The sequence below is a fragment of the Pipistrellus hanaki genome (assembly GCF_964339955.1).
Source record: "Pipistrellus hanaki genome assembly, chromosome: 15".
Taxonomy (NCBI): Eukaryota; Metazoa; Chordata; class Mammalia; order Chiroptera; family Vespertilionidae; genus Pipistrellus; species Pipistrellus hanaki.
In genome coordinates, this window is record NC_140517.1 from 42,199,278 (window position 1) to 42,227,019 (window position 27,742).

Genomic DNA, 27,742 nt, shown 5'->3' on the forward strand with positions numbered 1-27,742 from the left:
GGTCCCAGACAACGAATTGGTCCCACAAATTCACCCAGAACAAGGCAAGCCATCCGTTCAAATACCACACCCTGCTCCAGTCGCTGGTACCCAAGTAAGCCCTTGCCCCGCTCAGAGTTATTTCCGTGGGCTTCACCAGGGATGGTCCCGCTCACTGAGGGCTAAATCCCGGGTCATCCTGCACTCCCATTTTTGCCTTCGCTGAGAACCTTTCTTAAAAAAAAAAATCATATATATATATATATATATATATATATATATATATATATATATATTACTGATTTTTTTACAGAGAGGAGGGAGAGGGATAGAGAGCTAGAAACATCGATCAGCTGCCTTCTGCACACCCCTTACTAGGGATGTGCCCGCAACCAAGGTACATGCCCTTGACCGGAATCGAACCTGGGACCTTTCAGTCCGCAGGCTGACCCTCTATCCACTGAGCCAAACCGGTTTCGGCATGAGGACCTTTTCATTCACCCTCAGCCTCACCGAAGACACCAGAGCCGCCAGGCTCGCCCAAGCCCGGGTGGGCTCCCTACGGCAAAGACTAGCTCTCTGGGTGGGCTCCGGAAAAGAGCCTCTGACAGCTGGGCCGCGCTGCATCCTGGGAGCCTTCCAGTTTCCGGGAATTCGCCAGCTGCGGACTACATTTCCCAGAAGTCCCCGGGACAGGCCTGGTCAGAACCCGGCGAGGGTGGCCGTGGAGAGCGTTAGGGACAGGCTGGGCTCCCAGAAGCTTCGGGGCCCAAACTGGCCTCGGTGTCTGCGTTCTTTTCCGTTGTCCCCAAGTTCCGTTGGACGTTGCGCGGCGGTTGGTCGCGTGCCACACAGTAGTCAGCGCCGGCCGAGGGTGGGGGGCTCATCAGACTTAACGGAAGCGGAACTGGGACCGGCAGGGACGGTTGGGAGGCGCCGGCGGCGGTTGGGTGCGGAGGCCCCTCGTGCACCGGCCCGGGTGTCCGTGCAGCGGCTGGAAGGACCGGGTGCGATCGGCGGCGGTTCAGGGCGCGGCTTGTCCGGTAACGGGGTGGTGGGGTGCGTGGCTTTATTTGTGGGCGCGGTTCGCTTTGGCTGTGCGCGCTAAGTGCCCTGGAGACAAGCATGTCAAACTCAGAGGCTAACGCGGGCCAAATAAGGTGTAAGCTTACATGGGCCACAAAAAAAATCAAAAGCTTTAATTTTGATATAAATGTAGATTTATTTCGTTAGAGACATGCTGAATACAAAGGGCTGGAGTAAATGAGTTATCTATAACATAAAATAATAGAACATTTTAATGAAAATTAACTTTTTCTTGATCATGAACTTACCAGACACTGAATAGCTGCACAAATTAATAAGCGAATAAACCTATTTCTCTTGTTCTCCGAAGCCAAATATTTCCTGTTGCGCACACCAAACAAGTCAGTATAAGACTAACGATGTGGCCATCGGCTGCCAAAATATTCGCTGCTGGTATTAGTGGAGAGAAATGGTGCACCTGCACATAAGGCGCAAGGGAAATGAATGCAACACAATGATAGTAATCAGCCATTAGTGCACGTTGTGATTTGTTATTAATAACTAGAGGCCTGAAATTTGTGAGAAAGGTGTAGGGTGGGTCCCCTCAGCCCAGTCTGCACCCTTTTCAATCTTAGGGGGTGTCTGACTACTGGTTTACGCCCAAGCCCCCTGGTTTAGGCCCGAGCCCCCTGGTTTAGGCCCGATCCCAGCAGTCGGACATCCTTCTCACAATCCTGAACCACTGGCTCCTAATCTTTCACCTGCGTGCCTGGTTGCCCCCAACTCCCCCTCCTCCCCACTTCACACCTTCCCTCAAACCCCTCTTGCCCCCCTGCTGACCTTATCACCCCTCACTGCCTCTGCATGTTTGCCTGGTTGCTCCCAACTGCCTCCCCTCCATGGCCTAGTTGCCCCTACTGCCCCCCCCCCCAGCCTAATCAGCCCCAACTGCCCCTCCCGCTGGCCTGGTCACTTCTTAAGCCCCCCCCCCCCCCCCGCCCGCCCCAAGCCTGGTCACTCCACTAGTCACCCACGCAGCCTGCTGTTCAGTCGTTTGGTCATCCCTCACTAACACCCCTGCCGGCCTGGTCGTAGGTAGCCATCTTGTGAGGGCGTGAGAGTTAATTTGTATGTTACCTCTTCATTATATAGGATTATGTATAACAGGATATTGTAAAAATTAAGTTACGAGATTTTTATTCAAACTTTTCTTACATACCGTTATATTGGCTGGGCCGCAAAGATATTCATTGTGGGCTGCATGCAGCCCCCGGGCCCTGAGTTTGACATGCTCGCTCTAGACTCTCAGGTCCTGGAAAGTTAAATGACCCCAAGAAAAGAAGCCCTGTACTCAGCCCCAGCCTGAACGTAGACTTGGGCCAAGAACTTTATTTACTTCTGGAGGCGTCCTTGTGACAGGCTCCTAGGAAGACGTGGGGGGGGGGTCCCAGGTAGGGTTCCTAGAAGAGCCACCCCTCGTTGCTCCTTGGGGGCCAGCTCCCTGCTTCCGGGCCTCAGTTCCCGAGAATTGCTGTCACCTCAGACAGAGTCCAGCCTGCCTTTAAATTCAACTTGGTTATATGTGGGTGAAAGCAGATGTGGCCCTGGGGCAGCGGTTCTGAACCTGGGGGTCGAACGACCCTTTCACAGGGGTCGCCTAAGACATCCTGCATATCAGGTATTTACATTACGATTACAGTAATGTAAATTACAACAGTAGCAAAATTACAGTTATGAAGTAGCAACGAAAATAATTTTACGGTTGGGGGTCACCACAGCATGAGGAGCTGTATTAAAAGATCGCGACATTAGGATGGTTGAGAACCACCGCTCCAGGAGTGTTTTGGTTCTGTATTTCCTTTTTTATTGAACTGTCTGCTCCAAGAAATGCTGGTGTCAAATGATTCCTCTTCCCTCCCACTGCTTTCAGGTTTTTAAGAAGGACCCTGAGGAGGAGGAAAGAATAGTTGGATATTTGGAAGTTGACGTTCAGGTGAGTTTGGGTTTCTTCTATAGCCATACAATCACTTTTGTTTTTAGATCACGAGAATATTTGCTTTCCTCGGCCTGAAATATCTTGGCTGGTAGGGTCCCATGGGTCTTCCTCCTGGTGAGGGACCCACCATTGCTGATGCCTCCCCCTTCCCCGTGGTCCCATAATGTCCCTTTCTTCGGTTAGCGGTTATCTGTTCACATGGTGAACTGTTCAAATCCTTCAGTGCAGTCTCCCTCTCTCAGTGTTCTGGAGCCCTGGCTGCTTTTGCTCAGTGGACAGAGTGTGGGCTCTCAGACTGAAGGGTCCCAGGTTTGATTCCAGTCCATGGCTCGGACCTCGGCTGCAGACTTGCTCCCCAGCCCTATCCGGGCACGTGTGAGAGGCAACCAATCGATGTGTCTCTCTCACATTGATGTTTTTATCTCTCTGTCTCTCTCTCTTCCACTCTCTCCAAAAATCAATGGAAAACTATCCTAGGGTGAAGATTAGCAAAAAAACAAAGGAACAGACAAAAAAGAAATATGCCTCATGGAGGTAACTGTTAGAGCTTTATTTTAGCTTATGATTACTTGGAGAGGTTAATATTCAGGTAGATAAACTATTTTTAAAAATATATATTTTATTAATTTTTTACAGAGAGGAAGGGAGAGGGATAGAGAGCTAGAAATGAAGATGAGAGAGAAACATGGCTGCCTCCTGCACACCCCCTACCAGGGATGTGCCCACAAGCAAGGTACATGCCTTGACTGGAATCGAACCCGGGACCTTCCAGTCCACAGGCCAACGCTCTATCCACTGAGCCAAACCGGTTTCGGCAGATAAACTATTTTTTATCTTTTCCACAGTCATGAGTTTCAAAACTCAAGGCAAGGGAACAGGGAATTGTTTACCGGATCCAGCCGGCATCACAGGTCCTGGAGGTAGGGCTAGGAGGTTTTAAGAGAAATAAAGACAAGAGAAAGCGGGGCTTCAGGAGGACTGCTAGTCCATGATGAGACTGCAGCAACTTTACTAGTTGCAAGCGTACATTTATGCGGCTTTTCTGGGCATTTCTCCAAGTGCCCCTTTCCCAGGACAAGGCCGCCCGACAGCTCCTTAAGACATTCTTGGAAAAGATACATAGAGCAAGCGTCTGGTTAGACATCATTGAGAACAGCCTAGCTGAGAACATCCAGATAAGTCGTGCATCAGGCGCACTCTCTAACAATGGGGCTATGGTCTGCCCTGTCCCTAGGTGACCCTGAAGGCTTAGGGGAGAGCAGGTAGGCGTCCCTACCCTATGCTCCATCCTTGCCCTCGGGCCCCACGGAACATGGCTTCCCGCAATTGTTAGTTTTGGTTAATAAATTCCAATGTTGTGCCCGGCCAGTGTGGCTCAGTGGTTGAGGATGGGCCTATGAACCAGGAGGTCACAGTTCAAATCCCTGTTAGGCACATGCCCAGGTTGTAGGCTTGATCCCCAGCAGGGGGTGTGCAGGAGGCAGCCTATCAATGTTTCTCATCATCGATATTTCTATCTCTCTTTCCCTTTCCCTTCCTCTCTGAAATCAATAAAAATATATATTTTTAAAATTTCCATGTTGTAATGCCTTTAGGAGCAGTGATGTGCTTTGAGCTTGGGGCATAGGGCTTTGCAGTGTGTACCAACAAGGGCGGAGACTTTCAGATAATCTTTGAGTAGAAATCTAACATTGCTAAGCATAAGTTGTTTCAGGTCCAACTTTGTGTAGGTTGTGAGAGGCAGGCAGTACTGTGTGTGGTAAGTACTGAGTAAGGCTATGGCCAAAACCGGTTTGGCTCAGTGGTAGAGCGTCGGTCTGCGGACTGAAAGGTCCCGGGTTCGATTCCGGTCAAGGGCATGTACATTGGTTGCGGGCACATCCCCGGTAGGGGGTGGGCAAGAGGCAGCTGGTCGGTGTTTCTCTCTCATCGACCTTTCTAGTTCTCTATCTCTCTGTCCTCCTCTCTGTAAAAAATCAATAAAATATATATATATATATATATATATATATATATATATATATATATATATATATATAAAAGAGTAAGGCTATGGATCTAGAGCTCCTGGATTCAAATCGTGGCTCTGCTGTTCCTGGCTGCGTGAGCTTAGACAAATAATTCTGGCTCTCTGTGCCACATCAACAAAATCAGGACCAAAAAATACCTACCTTGTGGGGTTGTAATGATGTGAGGTGAGTGAATATGTGTAAAGCTCCTTAGAACAGTGCCTGCCTCGTGATACAGGCTTGGTAAATATTAAGAGTTGCTGTTATGTGGTGATTCTGGATCTTTCCCAATCAACTCCTTATAGATCAACATATGAAGAAAACATGAAGATGATTTTGGTGGGTACTTGCAAGTTTAAAAATGTGACCAGATGCTCAAATGGTAAGGTAAATAGGAGGAAAGAGTAGGTCTTTGCTACAGGTCTTCTTATTTCAGATGACCACAAACCGCTTGAAATTGAGAGAGAATTTTGGCAAATATTTGTAAATTTTTGAAGTGGGCACAATGTCTATAACTTAATGAAGTTATCCGGTGCACATGACTCACAAAATATCTAGCTCCATTGATCTGGAGTAAGACGATATAAGAGCTGGGAAGGAACTTACAGAAAATTAGTGTCCAGTGATAATGGAGACAGGTAAATTTCAGTATTTCTTGTGGTAGAATAATATTCACCTAATTATGTTTATAAAGAATCAAAAAAAGGAAAAATGTAAGTGATAATATTAAGCAAAAGTTAAAGTTATGAACAAAAGCACTCAATTATTAGGAGCGCTATATGAATTCCATTAGAAAAGAGGACTTTGAAAGACGTTTTTCAAGGATCGTATCCAAAATTTTGTTTTCATCTTGCATTCGGTGAAGAAGTTAGGTGTAGCCACACTGGTCCAGCATCTACTTTGTACCAAATAGGTATGTTTTTGTTGTGTTTCTGCTGATGTGTATGCATTTTCTTCCTCAGACTTTGAAGGTGACTTACATACCTTGCGTTCACTGACGGGAGAACCCTGACAGTGACAGTGTCTCACTGCGGTGATGAGCCACAGCGCCAGGATGTTCCGGAGCAGGTAGGTGTGATTTGTTTCAGGCCCACTGAGTTTCAGTGTTGGGCTGTTTGTTTAGTTTTCTTAATGACTGCAATTTACCCCTTTCCTGTCACTCAATATTTTACATTTGGAAATAAGCTTTATGGCTTCGATTATGGAATTAATACAGGTTTGTGACAAAACAATTTATGAATCCAGGAATCATAGAGACTGAGGTAAAAAATTATATCCTCCTGCTCATTGTTGGTATTCCAGTGTGTGTGCGTTTTGCTTGTTTGTTTTCCTACAAGCTTGTGTGTCTGGTTTTGCTTCTACAGAATAAAGTCACATTAACTGGTGATACAATTGAGTTGAAGACTCTCTAGCTTTTAGTTGGAAATGAAATAAAAGAGGGGTAAGAAATGTAACAGGTGGTTACACTGAAGATTAAGTAAGAAAGATCATATAAAATGGTGTACAATAATTGCTTAAAATATGTTTTAGCCATTAAATAAACCCCGACATGGCTTTTATTTTAATGTTTATTTAATCTTGAGTATGTAGAAAGAAGAGGGAAGTGTCAGTGATCCTTTCCTTATTTGAACATTTTCAAGTATTTACAACGTTTAGGAATATAGAAATGCTATTTAGAAAATGATTGCCTGGGCAATGAAGATGAATTGAAAGGTTACTTCCACAGAGAATAGTGACAGTCTCTAATGTCTTACAAAAATCTATTTTACAAATAATATTTCCAAGGACAGATACTAGTACCAGGAGGTTGAATAAGGAGGTTATAGATTTAAGTATTCAAATAAGCCACCAATTTGCACAGAACAACCCAGTTGAGCCTCTGGTTAATGTTCCCAGATTGATACCTCACTGGGTTATATTTTCTGAGCCAGCTTTGCAGTGCCTAATTTTGTCTCTCCATCTGCAGCTTCTGGAAGGAGGCAATATTTTTTTTTTTTTCCTGTATCTTTAAGAGCCTGCTTTGTTCACCTTGTTCAGGAAGAATAGCAGGCTTAGAGCTGGGCTGTGAAATTTAGAATTGTAAGAAAGCAGGCCTGAGAAGTACAGATTTTATCAAGAGAAAAATTACAAGAATGGCATTAACTTTTTTACATTAACTTTCTCACATTATTACAATGTAATAAGAAATAATCTTTTTCATTTTCACTAGTAATGGCTACAACGTACATTAAGCAATTATTGTATACCATTTTATGTGATCTTTCTTACTCTTCAATGCAGCCATTCGTGGTAAACACCTTTTACCCCTCTTTTATTGAATTTCTCAACAGAGGTGTTGAGAAATTGGTAACTATCAAGTTCAAGTCTGACATCAGTCTTTATCTTAATTTCACATACACTTCACACAATATGTATCTTTTTAAAAACCTGCTTGCCTCACTAAGAAATTAACTGTGTGTGTTTTTCTTCATCAATTAATGTGGCCCATTACCTTCACAACTGTGAAGGTAGAATGGGCCATTATTTATTCACCCTTTGCCCAGTATTTCATAGTTTCTAATTCGTGGTTATCATAAATGACTTTTGGTTGACTATTCTTATGTATACATCTTGTATATTTCCCTAGCTATTTAAGGATACATTTCTATCTGGAATTTTGGGTTAAAATGTGTCCCAAATATAAGACCCTGAGATAATAATACTTGGGCAGTAATATAATGACTAAAAGACATAGTTGTTACCTATGGATAAGATAAGGATAAGAAAGGATAAGAAAGACAAAATATGTTTAGGAATAAGTAGGGCAGTCAGCAACAAAGGCCGATATGCAATTCAGATAACCTGGAAGGAGGCAATAGTATGACTATTAAGTCATACCAACTTTGTGGAGGCAGATGGGATATAGCCGGTGATTTTATACTATATAGTTTTTATCCTGCTAATATTAGTTGCAAAGTAAGGCTATAAGATCAGGTGATTCAGCAGCTCCCTGGAGGGTATCATGTCTAAAAAAATAAACCCATTTGTCAGAAGACATGAAAAGTAGCAGGATCAAAACCTCTCAATATATCCTTGAGATTTCTTTGTGAATTTCAGCCATTTTTTCTAGGGAGAGAAATCATATAGTTAGGTATAATGCATGGCCACCGTTACAATAATTATGCAGAATACCTAAACCAGAAGGTCATTATGGTCATACTACATTATTATACATAGCTATATAACTTTCCAGACATTTTTTTATCTATTGATGTCTGACAAATGTAGTTATACTATATGCTTCATGTAACATATTTTTTTTCTATTGATAATAGATCTTGATTATTTTCCCCAACTTAGCATTGTTTCATAGTGTTCCATTGCATAGATGCTCTGAGTGTATTAAGTCACATTGCTGGGCACAGGCAATTACCTGAGCAATTGTTTGTATATCCTGTCTGCTCCTATGTCTTGACCAATTTTCTGAAGTCCTAAGCCCATGGAGTGTTCTAGTCTTGGACCATGTTGGCCATTCTCAGTCCTGATAGGTGGGAATGGAGGGCGGAAGATCTGATCTGGGGAGGACTGAGTGGTCCGATCTCAGACTCATAGCAGCATCTCCAGAATTGGGCTGTGAAAGAAACCTTTCTGCTGAAGGCCCTCAGATTTTAGGTGAGAGTGTAAATTCCACATGAGGTGTGTGGGGTGTGGATTCATTTGAGTCATGATGGGATCAGTTAAGCCCACCTGGTCTAAAGCTTCCTTTTCCTTCCCCAGCGCTGGCTTCTCTGGACTCTGTGCTTCGCCAATAGAAGATCACCACGGAGCACTAATCAGTTCTTGCAATTATAGAACCATGGCTGACGTAAGTTGGTATTTCTCTCAACTTGGAATGCAGTGATTTTTAGCTCATGTGAATCTTTCCCTTAATTGTACTAAAGCCTTCTACCTAACAGAACCCCATCCCTGAGCCGCCTCTCAGTTCCTCCTATTCCAGTGAAAGGTGCTGCCAGATACCCTCCATCCCTCCCCAGGTGCCTTTTCCAGTCAGCCATCACCTCACTCACCACCTCCTGCAGGCTCCGTCTTCTGTCAAAGGAAAGGAATGGAGTCTTTTGTGGAAAGTACTTGAGCTTCTGTCAAAGAATAGCTCTCTTACTTGTCTAAAAGGAGAAACCAAGAGTAGATGGATTTTATCTATCAAAGCACAGATGAGATTTATATAAGAGGAGAGAATGAAAGACTTTAGACATTTTGGAAATGACAGTTTTCCCTTTCCTGCTAAGATGCTGGTAGGCAGGAGCCAGGAAAGAAGCCAGGCAGGATACTGTTCCCGCCCGCTGGACGGCCACTGAGAAGGCAGCTTCGGTGGCATGTCCTGGGAAGAGCTTTGGTGTGTCCGTGGCGTGTCCGTGGCAGGCTGTCCGGCGGTGCCCTTGGTTATCTCTCCACCCTCGTGCCACCAGGCCTGCACCATCTCCCTTATCAGAATCTCTCATCCCCTCGTCAAGTCTGTGGTGTGATGAGGTAGTGAGGAGGGTCCCAGTGGACCACACAGGAGAGCTTGGAACTTCCTCACAGACCTGAGTTTTCCAGAAGGTTCAGGTGGGATTTGGGATTTCTTGGTCTCAGCCTAAGTTTATGTGCAATCATGCTTTGCAAGGCTTTTCAGGATTAGAGGGGCAGTGAGTGGTTCTTTCCAGGGATCCCCTAATTGATGAACACCGGTACCAAAGTCCATTCTGTCATTGACCAGGACATGCAGGCCTTGGTGACATCTGTTAGGCACAGTATCCTCCAACTCGGGAACAAGGAAGGTGTTAAGTGATGGGTGGTTAATGATAACAAGATGAGCCAGCCCCTCAGGTGTGGCTCAGCGGTTGAGTGCCAACCTGTGAGCCAGGAGGTCGCCATTGGACTCCTGGTCAGGGCACATGCCCGGATTGCGGGCTCAGTCCCCAGTGGGGGACTTGTAGGAAACACATCAATGATTCTCTGTCATCATTGATGTTTCTATCGCTCCCTCTCCCTTGCTCTATGAAATCCATAAAAATGCATTTAAAAAAAATTTACCAAAGAAAAGATGATCCAGAGTTTTAAGTATGATTCCAAGAATTAAGGAAAATATTTAGAAATTTTGTTTAACCTCAATATGTAACATAATAAAGTTATTAATCTAATATATCCAAATGATGAACTGAATTATAGCTAATAACCCATTTTATGTATTCATCATAGTAAGAAACAATTCTTCTAATGAAATCTAATAGAATGATTTATTTGAGGCTTAATGATAATTTTAATGGAAATTATATTTCTGAAATAGAGACTTTATAGTGTGTTTTTTGGGGAAAATTTCATGCCTCTCCTCTTCCCCCTCTTCCCCCATATTCCTTAAAGGGACAAGATGGTATGACAGCTCACATTTATAAAGAATTTATGAGGCAGGCACATAGCAGGGTATGTGTATGTATACCCATAAGCCTCCCTTTCTCCCCTCCACTATTTTTCTTGAATAGAAGAGAAGCTGGGATTTTTTTTTTTTTAAATATATTTTATTGATTTTATACAGAAAGGAAGGGAGAGAGATAGAGAGTTAGAAACATCAATGAGAGAGAGTCATCGATCAGCTGCCTCTTGCACACCCCCTACTGGGGATATGCCCGCAACCAAGGTACATGCCCTTGATCGGAATCGAACCCGGGACCCTTTAGTCCCCAAGCCGACGCTCTATCCTAGGGGTGTCGAACTCAATCAGAGAAGAGGCCAAAATCTAAAATCCAGCCTAAATCGCGGGCTGAATGGTTTACTGAACAGTCATAAACTGACAATGTCATAAACTGACAGCGGAGTGCAGTGATGACAGCGCGGTGCGGGCCACATTGCAAGGCCTGGCGGGCTGGATTTGGCCCGCGGGCCTTGTGTTTGACACATGTGCTCTATCCATTGAGCCAAACCGGTCCCGGCGAGAAGCTGGGATTTTTAAGTATATTATCAGACAGGTCTGGAGAACTGAGTTATCTCACAGTATCCAGGAAGTTTTTTCTGCTCCATCAGGATTCTTCTAAAACATGTAGACACACTGCTTTAATCATACTAATTTCCTTACTTTTCCTAACTGTATGTATCACAAGCTTCAAGCCTCCTTCATTGTCATATTTTTCTCTCCTTGCAGTTTATCCTTCACAATGTTTTTTCCCCTCTTGGAAATACTTTCTTAAATTCTTTAATTTCATAAGTAGCGTGTGGATTTTTGGTTTTAGGGGTTGGTGACGTTCAGTGATGTGGCCATCAACTTCTCTCAGGAGGAGTGGGAGTGCCTGAGCCCAGCCCAGAGGGACTTATACACGGATGTGATGTTGGAGAACTACAGTAACCTGATTTCAGTGGGTAAGGTCATCTGCCTGAAATAATCTAGAATCTCCTCTCTGCAACATCCGCTTTCTTCATGGGAATCGCAGGGCTGTCTCTGAAGAGACCAGATGGATTTCTTCTTCCTGTTCTCACAGGAATGGTTTGGTGTTTGTTGGGTTAGAAATGGGTTCATGGAGCACCTTGGTCTTCCCGCCCCTCAGCAAGCTTCACACCTTCCTCCGATCCTTCCTGCAAAGGATGGCTTCTCCTCTCTAATGACCGAAGAGCTAGATTTGTGTTACGGGGCATTTATTTCATAACCACATTTCTATAAATGATCTGTGTTCTTGCTACTCAAAGTGTGGTTCTTTTGTTTGAGGAACCATAAGAAGGCCAGAGCAAAGTAGTGAAGGAGAAAATACAGAGTATCAGTCATTAGTGAGGAAGAAGGCAGGGCCCAGATTATGATATGCAATTTCGTTAGTTTAGGTGAGGGGCAGGATGTATATTGTTTTCTCAGTGACTTGGTTTACATGGGGTTTTAAATATATGTGCATATATATATATATATATATATATATATATATATTTGATTTTTTTACTGGGAGGAAGGGAGAGAGAGAGAGAGTTAGAAGTATCGATGACAGGGAAACATCAATCAGTTGCCTCCTGCACACCCCCTACTGGGGATGTGCCTGCAACTAAGGTATATGCCCTTGACCAGAATCGAACCTGAGACCCTTCATTCCAAAGGCTGACTCTCTGCCCACTGAGCCAAACTGGTTAGGGCTGTTTTAACTTTTTCATTGTTAAGTGTTACACAAAGAAGTAACTGAGCTTCTTCTGGGCTGGTTAGAAATGCAGCTTGTCAGGTCCTGCCCCAGACCTGCAGGACAAGACCCCTCGGTGACATTTACACGCCTTAAGCCCTGCTGTGTTCTTTTCTGACCCACATGGAGGTCGTACAGCCAGGAACAGGGGCCTGATGCACTCTGACTTTCAAAAGAGCCTCTTCACTTTAGCTAGGGCTGGTCTGAATGAACAGAGTTCATTTCTTACCAAGCAAATGCATTTCTTAACAACAAGTTTAGAGTAAAAAGTTACGATCTGAGCTAACTCCTAAAATGTCTCATGAAACTTCTTGTTTTCCTCTTAGCAAAGTAACATAACAATAATATTAACAGTTAACACTGTACTTACTATAAACTAGAATACATATATTAACTTACTTAACTTTCACAATGTCCCCAGGAGGTAGGTACTGTCTTATTTTTAATATGTTTTCATTGATTTTTTAGAGAGTGGGGAAAGGAGAAGGAGAGAAAAGGAGAATGAGAGAGAGAGAGAGAAAGAGAGAGAGAAAGACATGGATACGAGAGAAACATCAATTGATCCTGTACACACCCCAACAGGTATCAAACCCGAAACCTGGGCATGTGCTCTGATCAGGAATCGAACTGACGACCTTTCGGTGCATGGGACAACACCCAACCAAATGAGCCATACCAGCCAGGGCACAGGTGGGTGCTATTTTTATCTGAGGCACAGATAGTGTAAGTGGCTTTCTAAGGTCACATGGGTGGTGGGAGGCAGTGGCAGCAATTGAACAGAGGAAGTCTGGCTCCAGAGACTATATCTGTTTGTTTTAGGGATGGAGCCTGATCATTTTCCTATCTATGTGATATCATGGTCTTTATTCCCATCATCCTCTCTTCTCTGAGGTCTTTACCAACATTATTTTAACCTTTACTTTATGACAGTTAACCAAATATTTTAGCTTAGAGTAGGCACATGTGGCAACACTATTGGAGCAAGGAGGAGAGCCCTGGAGGTGCGAGGGGAGGGCCAAGAAGTTTTGACCCAGGAAGGCAGACAGGAGGGAACTAACAGTGCAGGACACGCCCGCACAGGCCACAGAGGAGGAGGAGCGGGAACATCCGGGGTGATGCTTTGGAAGGTCCCTGTACAGCACCACGGCCCGTAGAGTGAAGGCCCATCACCGGGAGGAAATTGAAGTCTGAGTTTGAGCTCCAAAAGAACTTTGTCTTGATCTCATTCCCACCCTCCTTGTTTTCTTCTCATGTTTCCCTTCGGTTTCAGTGAAGAGGATGTGCTTTTGTTTTGTTTGCAGTGTAACCATTTGGCTTATATGTTGGATTCATCACCTTTCCAGCTCTTTTGTGTTTGTGAGCAAATATATGCATTCATTCATAAAGTCTGCAATTTTTCTTTAATTAAAAAAAATATATTTTATTGATTTTTTACAGAGAGGAAGGGAGAGGGATAGAGAGTTAGAAACATCAATGAGAGAAACATCAATCAGCTGCCTCTTGCACACTTCCCACTGTGGATGTGCCCGCAACCAAGGTACATGCCTTTGACCAGAATCGAACTCAGGACCCTTGAGTCCGCAGGCTGATGCTCTATCCACTGAGCCAAACCGGTTAGGGCAAGTCTGCAATTTTTTGTTTGTTTGTTTTGTTAATCCTCAACCAAGGATATTTTTTCCATTAATTTTTACAGAGTAGAAAGGAGGAAAAGCGGAGAGAGAAAGAGAAACATCATTGATTGGTTGCTTCCCGCATGCTCCTGGACTGGGGCCAGGGAGCGAATCTGTAACCCAAGTACATGCTCTTGACCAAGAACAGAACCCACAACCCTCTTCTGCTCAGACCATCACTAACCACTGAGGAACACCAGCCAGGGATGCAAATATTTTGAATATTTGCATCCCTGGCCAGGCATTACACCATCATGAACAAGATAACTATCCATTCTCATGCAATTTATGTAGTCAGGGAGAAATAAAGTTAAGTAAATAAATAAATACATGTATAAATACAATCCTATGTTTTTAGAGGAATGACAGAGAACAGAAAATGACAGAGGTAAATGACAGAGAACAGAAAATGATGGGAATTCATAAGTATAATTCACATAAGGTGGTTAGGGAAAGTTTTCTTGAATAGACACACAAAGCCTGGGATCAAATTATGTGACTATACGGGGGGAGGACTATGCCAATCACAGTCAACAGCAAATGCAAAGGCCCTGTGGTTGGAAAGGAGCTTCATTGGAGAGCCTGTAAGGCCAGAACAGAATCGGCAGGGGAGTATGTACTAAGAAATTAGTCAGGAGATGGGCCGGGGTCAGATAATACAGTTTTGTCATTGTTTTAGGAATTTGAGCTGTTTAGTCTCTTTCACTCTGAAACATTTTCAGTGTCTTTCCGTGACTTGCATCTCTTGCTGCTGCTGATCATTACAGGCCAATGTTTGGCACAGTGCTCCTCAGTGTGGGTGTGTCTGCTTTTTCCTCACGATTAGATTTAGGTTATTTCTGCATTTTGGCAGAAATAGCACAGAATTGATGCAGCATTCTCCTTGCATCCTGTCAGGTAGTGCAAATGATTTGTCATTACTGCTGATGCTTCCTCTGAGCAGTTGATTAAGGTTGTATCTGCCGGCTTCCTTCATGTAAAGTTAATCTTTTTTCCTTTAATGAGTATTTTGTGGGAAGGACTTTGAGACTATGTATTCCCCTTCAAACTTCCTTTTATTTATATATTGGATTTCTAGTCAGTGGGTTGTAATATGCTCTTCCCATTATTTATTTTTAAGCTCAAAATATTTGAGCTTCTTCCAGATTTAACCACTGGGAACCCTGTCATGGGGCTTCTGTGTCCTCTGACATATCTCCAACACTTCCTTATTTCTGACACTTTCCCTGTTGTAGCTTTAATATCAACCACCACTTTAAGGTGGTTCCTTTTAGTCCAGAGTGGTATTTAGAAGCCAAAATCTGGGTACTAGGTTTCCTCATTGCTGCTGAGAGATGGCTGTACCCATACCCCCTCAGTGGACAGGACTAGGGAATATACTTATATACTACATATACATATACATGCACACACATTTACTTCTATATATTGAAAATCTTGAGTTCACACAGATATCTCCAATTCCAATTCAACACTACAGGTTTCATTTTAACTTACTCACTTTCCTCACCTCCAACTCCCTTCTCTAACAGTGGAAAAACCTGGCTTCCATTATCCTTAATATATTTACTTACTTGATCAAACTCTCTATATGTAACCAGCCTTCCATTTCCACCACCACCTTAATCATATGATCGCCATCTCATCCTCGGTGGGCTCTGGCAGCCCATGGCGGGTCACACACTGACACCCTTCTCCTGCTTGCATTCTGACTTTCTTTTCTTTTCTTTTCTTTTTAAATATATTTTATTGATTTTGTACAGAGAGAAAGGGAGAGAGATAGAGAGTTAGAAACATCGATGAGAGAGAGTCATCGATCAGCCACCTCTTGCACACCCCCTACTGGGGATATGCCCTCAACCAAGGTACATGCCCTTGACCGGAATCGAACCCCGGACCCGTCAGTCCCCAAGCCGACGCTCTATCCATTGAGCCAAACCGGTCTCGGCGCATTCTGACTTTCTTCATGGGACAATCCTTTTTGTAGTGGAACCCCCTCACACTGACATTCAGTACCCTACTCTGGGTTTTATTTCATTACATCTTGATCCTTTAGTGTGCATTAATATTTTATGTGATAAAATAGGAAGTATTTCTTAAGCTTCTCTGTTGCATACCAAAGTGTGATGATGGTGTTGAGGAAAACCACGTGTGCAATTGTTTGAATTGTGAGTGAAACTCGCCATTTTTTATGGAGCGCCATTTTTTTCTTGAAAGACTGACGAACACACACACTATGGTTATCCAGATTTAGGTAGTTGGAAAAATTTTCTTGCAAGTGAGCCTGTCATTTCAAGAACAACTATTTGCTGCCAACAATAGAATTCAAACTTTCAAGTAAAAAATTAGAATTGTATGAAATTTATATCCTCCATTTTGAGCTTTTCAATACTGTTTTTCCCCTAATGAGATAGGTGGTAATATTACCATGTGATTTTTTGATAGTGTATAATGAAATATATAAAATTCTCAAAGATCTGCACAACGCAGTGAACCACTGTTTTTCAAGTGACCAGTATGTGATCTTTCAAAATTATGCATAGATAAAAGGTCATTCAAATTGTAATGGATTTTTAAAAATATATATTTTTTATTGATTTCAGAGAGGAAGGGATAGAGAGAGAGATAGAAACACCAATGATGAGAGAGAATCATTGATTAGCTGCCTCTCGCACACCCACACTGGGGATCGAGCCTGCAACCCAGGCATGTGCCCTTGGCCAGAATCCAACCTGGGACCCTTCAATCCACAGGCTCTACTCACTGAGCCAAACCAGCTAGGGCAGATTTTAATGTAACATAGTATGAAAAGTTCCTGGGTATAGTTGCATATTCCACATTGTAATTAACTTTTAAAGAACTATCACTTCTCAAGTTTTACTGTAATATCAAAGAAACACATCCACAATTACCTGAACAGGTTTATAAAATACTAGAGGCTGGTGCACAAAATTCATGCATGGAGGGGAGGAGGGGTGTCCCTCAGCCCTGCCTACATCCTCTCGCAATCTGGGACCCCTCAGGGAGGGCCCCTTGGCCTGGCCAGTGATCAGGGCCTATTGGGACTTGCCTTCCTCAGGCTGCCACTAGCTAGCCCCACTCCCACCACTGCCACTGCTTACCATCTGTTCAGCACTGTCCCCCTTTCCCTGCCACCATGCACCTCCCTCTGTGGGTGGCAGGTATGGGGTGCGATTGCTTGGCTGGCCTGGGCCTGCCTCTGTGGGGCAATCGCTGGCCCGCTTCACACACCTGTCACATATCACTGGCCTGTGGCCTGGGCCTTCCTCTGCGGGGTGATCATGTTGCAATGACAGGGCCCCCTGACCAATCACATCGCACCTGCCTTGACTGGCCTGGCACCAATGCATGTCATAGCATGGTCACCTGGAAGGCTGTATGGTCATTCAGTCGATTTGCATATTATGCTTTTATTATTATAGATTATTCCATTTTGCAACTGCATATCTGTGGAAGATTGGATTCTTCATGTACTTAACCAAAATAGCATTGCCTCAGATTAAATGCAGAAGCAAATATGAGAATCCACTTGTTTTATTTTGGAAAATGTAATTATGTTTCATGAAATCTGTTAACATTCAATGATTTATTGTAAAAAGACATAACCCATATAAACAAAAGTGTTTTTGGGTTCTCAATGATTTTTTAAAAAACATCCAACAAGAAGTTAAACCTATATTCATTTATAAACTCTGGTAAGCCTTACAAAAAACATTCAAGTACTAAGTAATTATAATGCAAGCCCTTATCTGGCTATTCAAACTTAATTGAACTATTTGTTGATGCTAAGTTGTACAAAACTGTGTTCCAAGCTTGGAGCTGAGCTGGGACTGGGTGGTAACTATCATTACTTTTAGTTTATTTCTTGTTTCTAGATTTTAACATCTTTCTTTGCTCTAAACTTCCCACATGACCACTGATGGCTAACCTCTTTTAGTGTATCAGGATTTGAGCTGGGTGGTTGTATTACAGCTGTAGTTAGTTTCATTTCACCTGTTGTTTGGAAATGCAGTAGAACCTTGGAACTTAATAACTGCTCAAACTGCAAGATTTTGTCTACTTTCTAGCCCAACACTAACCACTCAGAAAAATTCCTGTGAGGGAGAATTATCTAGCTTAAAGTGGTTTTTAAATGTGAAGATTTTCTAGAATCCAGTTAATCATGTCAGCCTTTACACAGTCATTAAAAGTTTGGCTGGAATCACACCTGTGCACAGAAGGGCTTCACTGATACAAGGACACATTTGGTTTAAGGAATCATCTGTATAGAAAGAGGGACTTGTTAAAGTGATTTTTTTGTCAAATTCTCCAGAAAACTGTCAAATCAGAACATTAAGATTACAAGAACTGAAAAGTCAAAATTTAATTTTATGAGAAGAGACTTGATGCTTAGGAGTTTAGTAAGTCTACTAATCCAGTTCACTTATAGGTATTATTTCAATTCATCTTTTATTTTTACTGTAAAGGGCATTTTTCTGGTAGAGGAAATAAAATGTATGGTTTTCCTGTTTTCTTTTAGATTTGGAGTCAACTTATGAGACCAAAAATAGCTTTTTAGAAAAGAACATTTCCGAAATAAGTTTTTCTCAATGGGCAGAAAAGGAAAGAAGTAAAACCCTTGATCTTGAGGAATCCATTTTCAATAATAATTGGAAGTGCGAAAGCAAATTTGATGGACTACAGGAACATCAAGAGGAATACTTTAGTCAAATGGTAATCAGTTATGAAAAAATGCCCACTTACCAAAAAAGTAAATCTCTTATTGCACATCAAAGACTTAATCCAGAGAAACCCGACATTTATAAGGAATGTGGGAAGACTTGTAGTCATGGTTCAAAACTTGTTCAACAGGAGAGAACTCATACAGCTGAAAAACACTTTGAATGTAAAGAATGTAGTAAAGACTTTTTTAGTGCCTATCAACTCACTGTGCACCAGAGATTTCATACTGGTGAGAAACCCTACAAATGTAAGGAATGTGGGAAGACTTTTAGTTGGGGATCAAGTCTTGTTAAACATGAGAGAATCCATAGTGGGGAGAAGCCCTATGCATGTAAAGAATGTGGAAAGACCTTTAGTCGTGGCTATCACCTTACTCAACATCAGAAAATTCATATTGGTGTGAAATCTTATGAATGTAAGGAATGTGGAAAGGCCTTTTTTGGGGGCTCAAGCCTTGCTAAACATGAGATCATTCATTCAGGTGAGAAACCTTATAAATGTAAAGATTGTGGGAAAGCATTCAGTCGTGGCTACCAACTTACTCAGCATCAGAAAATTCATACTGGAAAGAAACCTTATGAATGTAAAGTATGTGGAATGGCTTTTTGTTGGGGGTATCAGCTTACTCGACATCACATGTTTCATACTGGAGAGAAACCCTACGAGTGTAAGGAATGTGGGAAGAGCTTTAATTGTGGTTCAAGTCTTGCTCAACATGAGAGAATTCATACAGGTGAGAAGCCCTATGTATGCAAAGATTGTGGAAAGGCTTTTAGTCGTGGCTATCACCTTGCTCAACATCAGAAAATTCATACCGGTGAGAAACCTTTTGAATGTAAGGAATGTGGGAAAGCCTTTAGCTGGGGTTCAAGTCTTGTTAAACATGGGAGAGTCCATACTAGTGAGAAATCCTATGAATGTAAAGACTGTGGGAAAGTCTTTGGTAGTGGGTATCAACTTGCTCGACACCAGATATTTCATACTGGGGAGAAACCCTATGAATGTAAGGAATGTGGGAAGACCTTTAATTGTGGTTCAAGTCTTGTTAAACATGAGAGAATCCATAGTGATAAGAAGCCCTATGCATGTAAAGAATGTGGAAAGACCTTTAGTCGTCGCTGTCACCTTACTCAACATCAGAAAATCCATATTGGTGTGAAATCTTATGAATGTAAGAAATGTGGAAAGGCCTTTTTTTGGGGCTCAAGTCTTGCTAAACATAAGATCATTCATTCAGGTGAGAGACCTTATAAATGTAAAGAATGTGGGAAAGCATTTTGTCGTGGCTACCAACTTACTGAACATCAGAAAATTCATACTGGAAAGAAACCTTATGAATGTAAAGTATGTGGAATGGCTTTTTGTTGGGGGTATCAGCTTACTCGACATCATATATTTCATACTGGAGAGAAACCCTACAAGTGTAAGGAATGTGGGAAGAGCTTTATTTGTGGTTCAAGTCTTATTCAACATGAGAGAATTCATACAGGTGAGAAGCCCTATGAATGCAAAGATTGTGGAAAGGCTTTTAGTCGTGCTGATCACCTTACTAAACATCAGAAAATTCATACCCGTGAGAAACCTTTTAAGTGTAACAAATGTTGGAAAGCCTTTAGTTGGGGTTCAAGTCTTGTTAAACATGAGAAAGTCCATATTGGTGAGAAATCCTATGAATATAAAGACTGTGGGCAGGCCTTTGATAGTAGGTATCAACTTAGTGTTCATCAGACATTTCATACCAGTGAGAAATCTTATGATGTAAGGAATTTAGGAAGATTTACTCAGGGCTCAGGTCTTGTTCAACATGATAGAACTTATAGTAATGATAAATTCCATGAATATAAAGAATGGGAAAGTCTTTATATGGTCAACTTACTCAATTGAAACAATTGCTATTGGAGAAATTATGATTGAAGAGATGTGAAAACATTTTTGTGTGTGTGTGTGTGTGTGTGTGTGTGTGTGTATGGACAATTTAAACAGAAATCTTATTCTAGAGAAAACTTATTAATCTAAGGGATGTCCAAAAGCCTTACATGTGTATGGAAAATTTGATATTAGAAAATTTGTACTAGTAAGAAATATTTTAAATATAAGGAGTATGAAAAGGCGTTTAGACTTCTGCACAATCTTATTGAAGATCAATTTATATTGATTTGAAATTATTTAAATGAAAGGAATGAATCTTTACTCATGACACAGAGTCTGATAAGCATTGGAGGATTTATATTTAAAAGAGATACTTCAAGGAATTAGGGAAGAATGGAAATTTAATTCAGTTCTTGCTCTGCATAGAGGAGAATACTGCTGCGAAGTCTTATAAATGTAAGGAATGCAGAAAGGTTTACAGATGTGATCAGCATCTTAGAATACATCAGAGAACTAATCCGCATGAGAAACCCTTAGGTTAGAATGCAGGAACACCTTTAGTCAGGTGCTATTCAAACTGTTGTCTAGAGACTAGTACTAGTCCCCAAATGGTAATCTGTCCATCAGGAGATAAATGCAGAAAATGAGAGTAAATGTTTGGAAACATTTATAGCAATTTGATATTGCCATAACATCGTTGCATTTTATATAAGTATCAATTAGCTCATGAATGTTTGAAAATTAAAAACAAAAGTTTGCCCTTACCCAGAAATAACTGAGACAGCATTCATACTTATAAAAATTGACACAAGTTACGATATGATTAATTGGAACAAGAAATCCCTAACTTGTCACCTGATTAGCAGAATGTTCATGCTATAGGAAGATTTGACTAATGTGGGAATCACAACTTCCTTACGCCCATAAAAGCATAGAAAATTTACACAAAGTAAGTTCATTTAGTAAATGTATAGAAGGCTTCTAACACTATTCAGTCTTTGTCAAATTTTGTTTTGAATAACAAATATTTATTATTCATGTAATTATTTCTGTAACAAAGTTAGGGAGCCCCTTATCCATGGCACACATTATACTGATTGTCATCACTTTTCCACCTCTTTATTCCCTGTGGGATGTTGGTCAAAATGTTTATCCCTTTTGGGAGTCATCTTTAAAATGCTGGTGATGGTAACTATTTAATTGTGCTTTTGTAAAGATTGGATGGATTTATATGCATCAAATCCTTAGAAGAGTATCCGGTATGTAGTCTATGCTCAATACATATTAGCTTTTGTTCTTATCCTCATCATTAGTATTACTACTAGTGAATTCTTAAAGAGAGGAATGCTCATTGGTATACTAAATTTAGGAAAGCTTTTCATAATCACTTAAGAATTTGAGTTTCAGGTAGTTCATTCTGGATAAAATTTAGTAAAACAAAACCTGAGAGGATTTTTATTCAGAATTTATCCCTTAAGCTTCATAAGACATTAAGACTGAAAATAAATGTGGATTTAGCAAGTGTTAAGATGGGAATATACCTGAAGAACCAGGGAGAGGTATGAAATAATTTGCCTGAAATGAATTCCAACAGACAAGTAGGCAATAATTATAATTCTTTGTTCATATTTCAAGATAAATTAGAAATTACAAAGGAAAAAATACATTTGAGGATTCTTTCCCAAAATCTTATGGCAATTTTCAGACAAGTTGAAAGAATAGTATAATGAATATACTCTTCTCTACCTAGAATCAATAATAGTTAACATTTGACCATATTTGCTTTCTCTCTGAATATATGTGTGTGTATATTCATGTAGCACTTGACTTATAAATAAGTCATGATAGTTCATTCCTGAACACATTAGCATGTACCTTTTTAGATTAAGAATGATCTTATTTAATACCATGGTCATACAAGAAAATTGTCAATAATTCTGTAATACCAATATTCTTTTCTATTTCATATTTTCCAGTGCTCCCAATAATTTATCCTATTGCTATTTACTTTCTTTTAAATATATATATATATATATATATATATATATATATATATATATATATATATATATATTCTTTTATTGATTTTTAGAGAGAGGGGAAAGGAGAGAGAGAGAGAGAAACATTAATGTGAGAGGAACATCAATTGGTTACCTCCTGCAGCCGCCTACTGGGATGGAGCCCACAACTTGGGCATTACCCTGACTGGGAATTGATCTGGTGACCTCTTGGTGTATGGGTCGTCACCTGTTGCACTGAGCCACACCGCTGGGCACTATTTACTTTCTAACCAACATCTTCTTTATATTCATGCATTGTATTTGGTTGTCATGTCTCTAGGTTTTAGTCTCAAACAGACAGGAAAGCTGTTTTATAGAATGAATACATTCTAGATTTGTTTCTTTCACCATTAGGAAATAGTGCATTAAGAAAAAAATTGAATTGTAAGACTAAAGTCTCATATTGATAAATTTTAGGTTAATCTACAGGTTAGACCCATAATGGTCAGATATTGAGTGCTTAACAGTTGTTGAATATAGCTGCTTGTAGAAGGACAATTTGGAGATTTTCTTTTCTTTCTCTTTTTAACCATAACTGACATAGTAAGTTCTGAAGATTTGAGTATCACAGCTGATGAGCACAAAGGGACTGAAAGCTGGAAAATAAGCATCTGGGAATGTACTGATGTTCACCAGTCATGTAAAGTGATAAGACAGAAGAGAGAGAATAAAGGGGAACAGATTAGCTCAGCAGGACAGTAAGATATTGGTTTTTGAGGAGGCACATGTTATGACTCAATGATGTGGTCATTGGGTGTTTTTATATCCATTATTTGTTTTAGAAAATAAAGTCAATTAAATTCCTTTATTGCGGTCTAAGATGAATCTGAAGAGGATTTATTTATGCCTTTTCTCCACTCTGCCCAAAGGAATATCTCTTATTTTTTACTTTAAATATATTTTTTAATTACAAGGTGACACAATATTGTATTAGCTTTAGGTGTACAACTCAATAATTTAGACATTATATAACTTACTAAGTGGCCACCCTGATAACTAGTACATATATGACATGATACATACTTATTACAATCCTAGAGGCCAGGTGCACAAAATTCGTGCACAGGGTTGGGGTGGGGGGGAGTCTCTCAGCCCAGCATGCACCCTCTCCATTATGGAATCCCTCTCACAACCCAGGACTGTTGGCTCCCAAACTCTCGCCTGCCTGCCTGCCTGCCTGCCTGATGGATTGCTCCTAACCGCTTCTGCCTGACAGCCTGATCACCCTAACCTCTCCCCTGCCAGTCCAATTGCCCCTAACTGCCCTCCCCTGCCAGCCTGGTCACCCCCAACTGCCCTCCCCTACAGGCCTGGTTGCCCCCAACTGCCCTCCCCTGCAGGCCTGGTTGCCCCCAACTGCCCTCCCCTGCAGGCCTGGTCCCTCTCAACTGCCCTCCCCTGCTGGCCTGATTGCCTACAACTGCCCTCCCCTGCCAGCCATCTTGTGGCGGTCATCTTTGACCACATGGGGTGGCCATCTTGTGTTGAAGTGACTCAATTTGCATATTACTCTTTTATTAGATAGGACTAGAGGCCAGATGCACAAAAATTTGTGCAGGTGTAGGCCTTCCTCCTCCCAGCTGCCAGCACTGGCTTCCCTCCAGCACTTGGGACTCGGGCTTCCCTCCTCCAGCCGCCAGCAGGCATCTGGGACCCGGGCTGGCTTCCCCCAGGTTGCCCACACACACTTGGGACCCGGGCTGGCTTCCCCTCAGCTCCGGCTTCGTCAGGAAGGACATCTGGTCTAATTAGCATATTATCTTTTTACTATTACAGGTTATTGACTACTAGAGTGATCTGTCCTTTTGCAGAGGCCCAGTGCATGAAATTCGTGCACAGGTGTGGTCCCTAGGCCCAGCCTACAATTGAAACTTGAGCGTCTGGTATGGAAGGGCAGGTCCCAGCTGACCTCTGGGCCCTGGGCAGCACTTCCTCCCTTTCCCACATGCCCCCTCCACCTAAGTCACAGCGCCTGAGTCCCCACATACAGATGCAGTGAGCGCGGCCAGGCACTGCAGGCTGGAGCGCAGCATGGGCCTCTGGGCTGCCCAGCGGCACCACACGGAAGCTGGACAGCCAGCACACACTCTCCCAGTTGACCTCTCAGACTGGTTCCTGCGTGAACCCGTGGGGAGTCCAACCGGCCCCTGCCATCCAGGCGGCTGCACCTGGCTCACCAGGAAGGGGCTGTGTGGGTGTGGGGTGGGCTCCTTATGGGTGCCTGGAACCTGAGGGCAGGAGCTTCCCCAGCATGCGAGCCCTGGTTTCCAGGGGAGGTGTAGCAGGGAGAGTGAGAGCAAGCTTGGCAGACACCCCACATTCTCACGGCACCTTCGCGTCCCTGTCACTCCCGCCCCCAGGTAGCTGGCAAGAGGTTGCAGCCCCCTGCCCTAGTGCCACAGGAGATTGGTCGCCTCTACCCATGCCCAGATCCCCGTCCAAGCCCAGGACCCCAGCCCCAATCGGGTGATCAGGGCCTGCTGACTTCTGGTTGCCATCTGCAGGGGCAATTGGTCAGGGCTGGCCCCCCTGCCTGGCCAGCTCCGCTCCCCACCTCCACCACTGGTTGCCATCTGTGGGGCAATGAGCAGGGCAATTGGTTCCCTGCTCGCACCCTCCATGGCCTGGCGGCACCTGCTCTTCTCCACCATCCCACTGCTGTCCTGCTCTTGTCAGGGCCCATTGGGGCCAGCAGTGCCTTCACTTCAGTGCATATTGCTGACACCTGCTATGTTCCGTGCCGCCCTCTTGTGGTCAGTGCACATCATAGCGAGTGGTCAAACTCCTGGTCGGACAATTTGCATATTAGTCTTTTATTATATAGGATATTTCCTATGCTGTACACTACATCTCCTTGACTATTGTAACTACCAATAGTAGTTCTTAATCCCTTCACCTTTCACCTACTCCAACACCACTCATCTGAAAACCATTAAAATTTTCTCTATGAGTATTTCTGTTTTGCTTGTTAGTTTATTCTGTTTTTTAGATGCTACATATAAGTAAATCATATAGCATTTGTCTTTCTTTGTCTTATTTTAATCAGCACATTACCTCCTATATTGTTGTAGGCAGCAAGATTTTATTCTTTTTTATGACTGAGTCATATTTCATTGTATATATGCAACACTTCTTTATCATTCATCTATTGATGGACACTTAGGTTGCTTCCATATCATGGCTACTGTAAAAAATTCTGCAATGAACATATGGAAGTATATATCTTTCTTATTTGGTGTTTTGGGTTTCTTTAAGATAAATACCCCTGCCCTCGCTGGTATGGCTCAGTGGATGGAGCCTGCAGACTGAAGGGTCCCAGGTTCAGTTCCAGTAAGGGCACATGCCCAGGTTCAGGCTCGATCCCTAGTAGGGGGCATGCAGGAGGCAGCTGATCAGTGATTCTCTCTTATCATTGATGTTTCTATCTATCTCTCCCTTCCTCTCTCTGAAATCAATAAAAATACATTAAAAATAAATACCCAGAAGTGAAATGTCTGGGTCCTTCTTTGTTACATAGCCTTTGTTTAAAAGTCTGTTTTGTCTGGTATAAGTATTGCTACATAGCTTTTGGTTTGTTTGTTTCCATTTTCATAAAATACTAGAGGCCCAGTGCACAAAATTTGTGCACAGGGGTTGGGGTCCCTAAGCCAGGCCTGCATCCTCTCCATTCCAGGACCCCTGCAGGATCAGGCCTAAACTGGCAGTTGAACATCCCTCTTGCAATCTGGGACTGCTGACTCCTAACCGCCCTCCCTTGCCAGCCTGATCACTTCTAACTGCCAATCCTGCCAGCCTGGTTGCCCCTAACTGCTCTCCGCTGTCGCCTAATCTCCCCTAACTGCCTCTGCCTCAGCCCCTGCCTCCGTGGCTTTGTCTGGAAAGATGTCCAGAGGGTGTCTGGAAGATGTCTGGTCTAATTAGCATATTACCCTTTTATTAGTATAGATATTTTTTTCTTTAATTTCAGTTTGTGTCTTTCAATCTGAAGTATAAACAGCATGTGTAAGGACCACATTATCCATTCAACTTCCATATGTATTTTTTATTGAAGCATTTAACCTATTTCCATTTAAAGTAATTGTTGATAGAAGAGTATTTATTGCCATTTTATTAATCGTGGTTTTTTTTGTGATTGCTCTTAATCCTCATCCAAGGATATTTTTCCATTGATTTTTTAGAGGAAGTTAAAAGGAGAGGGAGATACACACAGAGAGAAACACTGATGTGAGAGGGACACATCAGTTAGTTGTATCATGCACACACTCTGACCAGGACAGGATTGAACCTGCAACTAAGGTATGTGCCCTTGACTGGAATTGAACCTAGAACTCTTCAGTGCAAGAGCTCATGCTCTATCCACTGAGCCAAACCGGCTAGGACTTATTCATGTTTTGTTTTGTTTGTTTGTTTGTTTTAATCTTTTCTTCTTTAAGAAGACTCTTTGCCCTAGCCAGTTTGGTTCAGTGGATAGAGCATCAGCCTGCAGACTAAAGGTTCCTGGGTTTGATTCTGGTCAAGGGCACTTACCTCAGTTGCAGGCTCTTCCCCAACTCAGGCCCTGGTCAGGGCACGTGCAGAAGGCAGCCAGGTTATGTGTTTCTCTCCAATCAATATTTCTGTCTTTCCCTCTCTCTTCAATTCTCTCTAAAATCAATGGGAAACTATCCTTGGGTGAGGATTAAAAAGAGAGAGAGAGATCCTTTAACATTTCTTGTAATACTGGTTTGGTGGTGATGAACTCCTTTAGCTTTTTATTTTCTGGGAAGCTCTTGATCTCTCCTTCAACTCTGAATGTAGCTTTGCTGGGTAGAATGATCTAGGTTATAAGTCCTTGCTTTTCATCATTTTGAGTATTTCTTGCCAATTCCTTCTGGCTTGCAAAGTGTCTATTGAGAAGTCAACTGACAGTCTTACAGGAGCTCCCTTGTAAATAAGTAATTGCTTTTATATTGCTGCTTTTAAGATTATCTTTTTGTTAATCCACACCTGAGGTTTTTTTTTTTTTAATTTCTTTATTGATTAAGGTATTATATATGTGTCCTCATCTCCCCATTAACCCCCCCCCCCCGAATATTTTTTCATTGTGTTTTTTTGTTTGTTTGTTTGTTTTAGAGAGAGTGGAAAGGAGGGAGAGACACTAAAAGAGAAACATCAATGTCTCATATCAGTTGGTTGTCTCCTGCACACAACCTGGCCAGGACCAGGGATCCAGCCTGCAACCCAGGTA

The 27,742-nt window shown here is 42.3% G+C and overlaps 1 protein-coding gene and 1 long non-coding RNA gene across 3 annotated transcripts in view; one reads left to right on the plus strand and one right to left on the minus strand.

The window, feature by feature from the left end:
- The first annotated feature begins 668 nt into the window (after positions 1-668).
- Positions 669-27,742, plus strand: part of LOC311609933 (uncharacterized protein) — a 45,351-nt gene continuing 18,277 nt past the window's right edge. Inside the window, exons 1-7 of one of the 2 annotated variants that reach the window (XM_084860708.1) lie at positions 669-1,022; positions 2,936-2,998; positions 5,973-6,078; positions 8,767-8,854; positions 11,253-11,379; positions 12,756-12,863; positions 18,384-22,474. In XM_084860708.1, the coding sequence (XP_084716834.1) occupies positions 6,047-6,078; positions 8,767-8,854; positions 11,253-11,379; positions 12,756-12,863; positions 18,384-20,470 (2,442 nt within the window). In that variant the 5' untranslated portion in view covers positions 669-1,022; positions 2,936-2,998; positions 5,973-6,046 and the 3' untranslated portion in view covers positions 20,471-22,474. Of the gene's footprint in view, positions 1,039-2,935; positions 2,999-5,972; positions 6,079-8,766; positions 8,855-11,252; positions 11,380-12,755; positions 12,864-18,383 lie in introns of those variants that run through there. The other variant, XM_084860709.1, reaches the window with a different exon arrangement.
- Positions 22,513-26,364, minus strand: LOC311609991. Its single transcript, XR_014792889.1, has 2 exons — positions 23,716-26,364; positions 22,513-23,680 (listed from the first exon to the last, which is right to left on the minus strand). It is a non-coding gene; the product is annotated as an uncharacterized lncRNA (long non-coding RNA).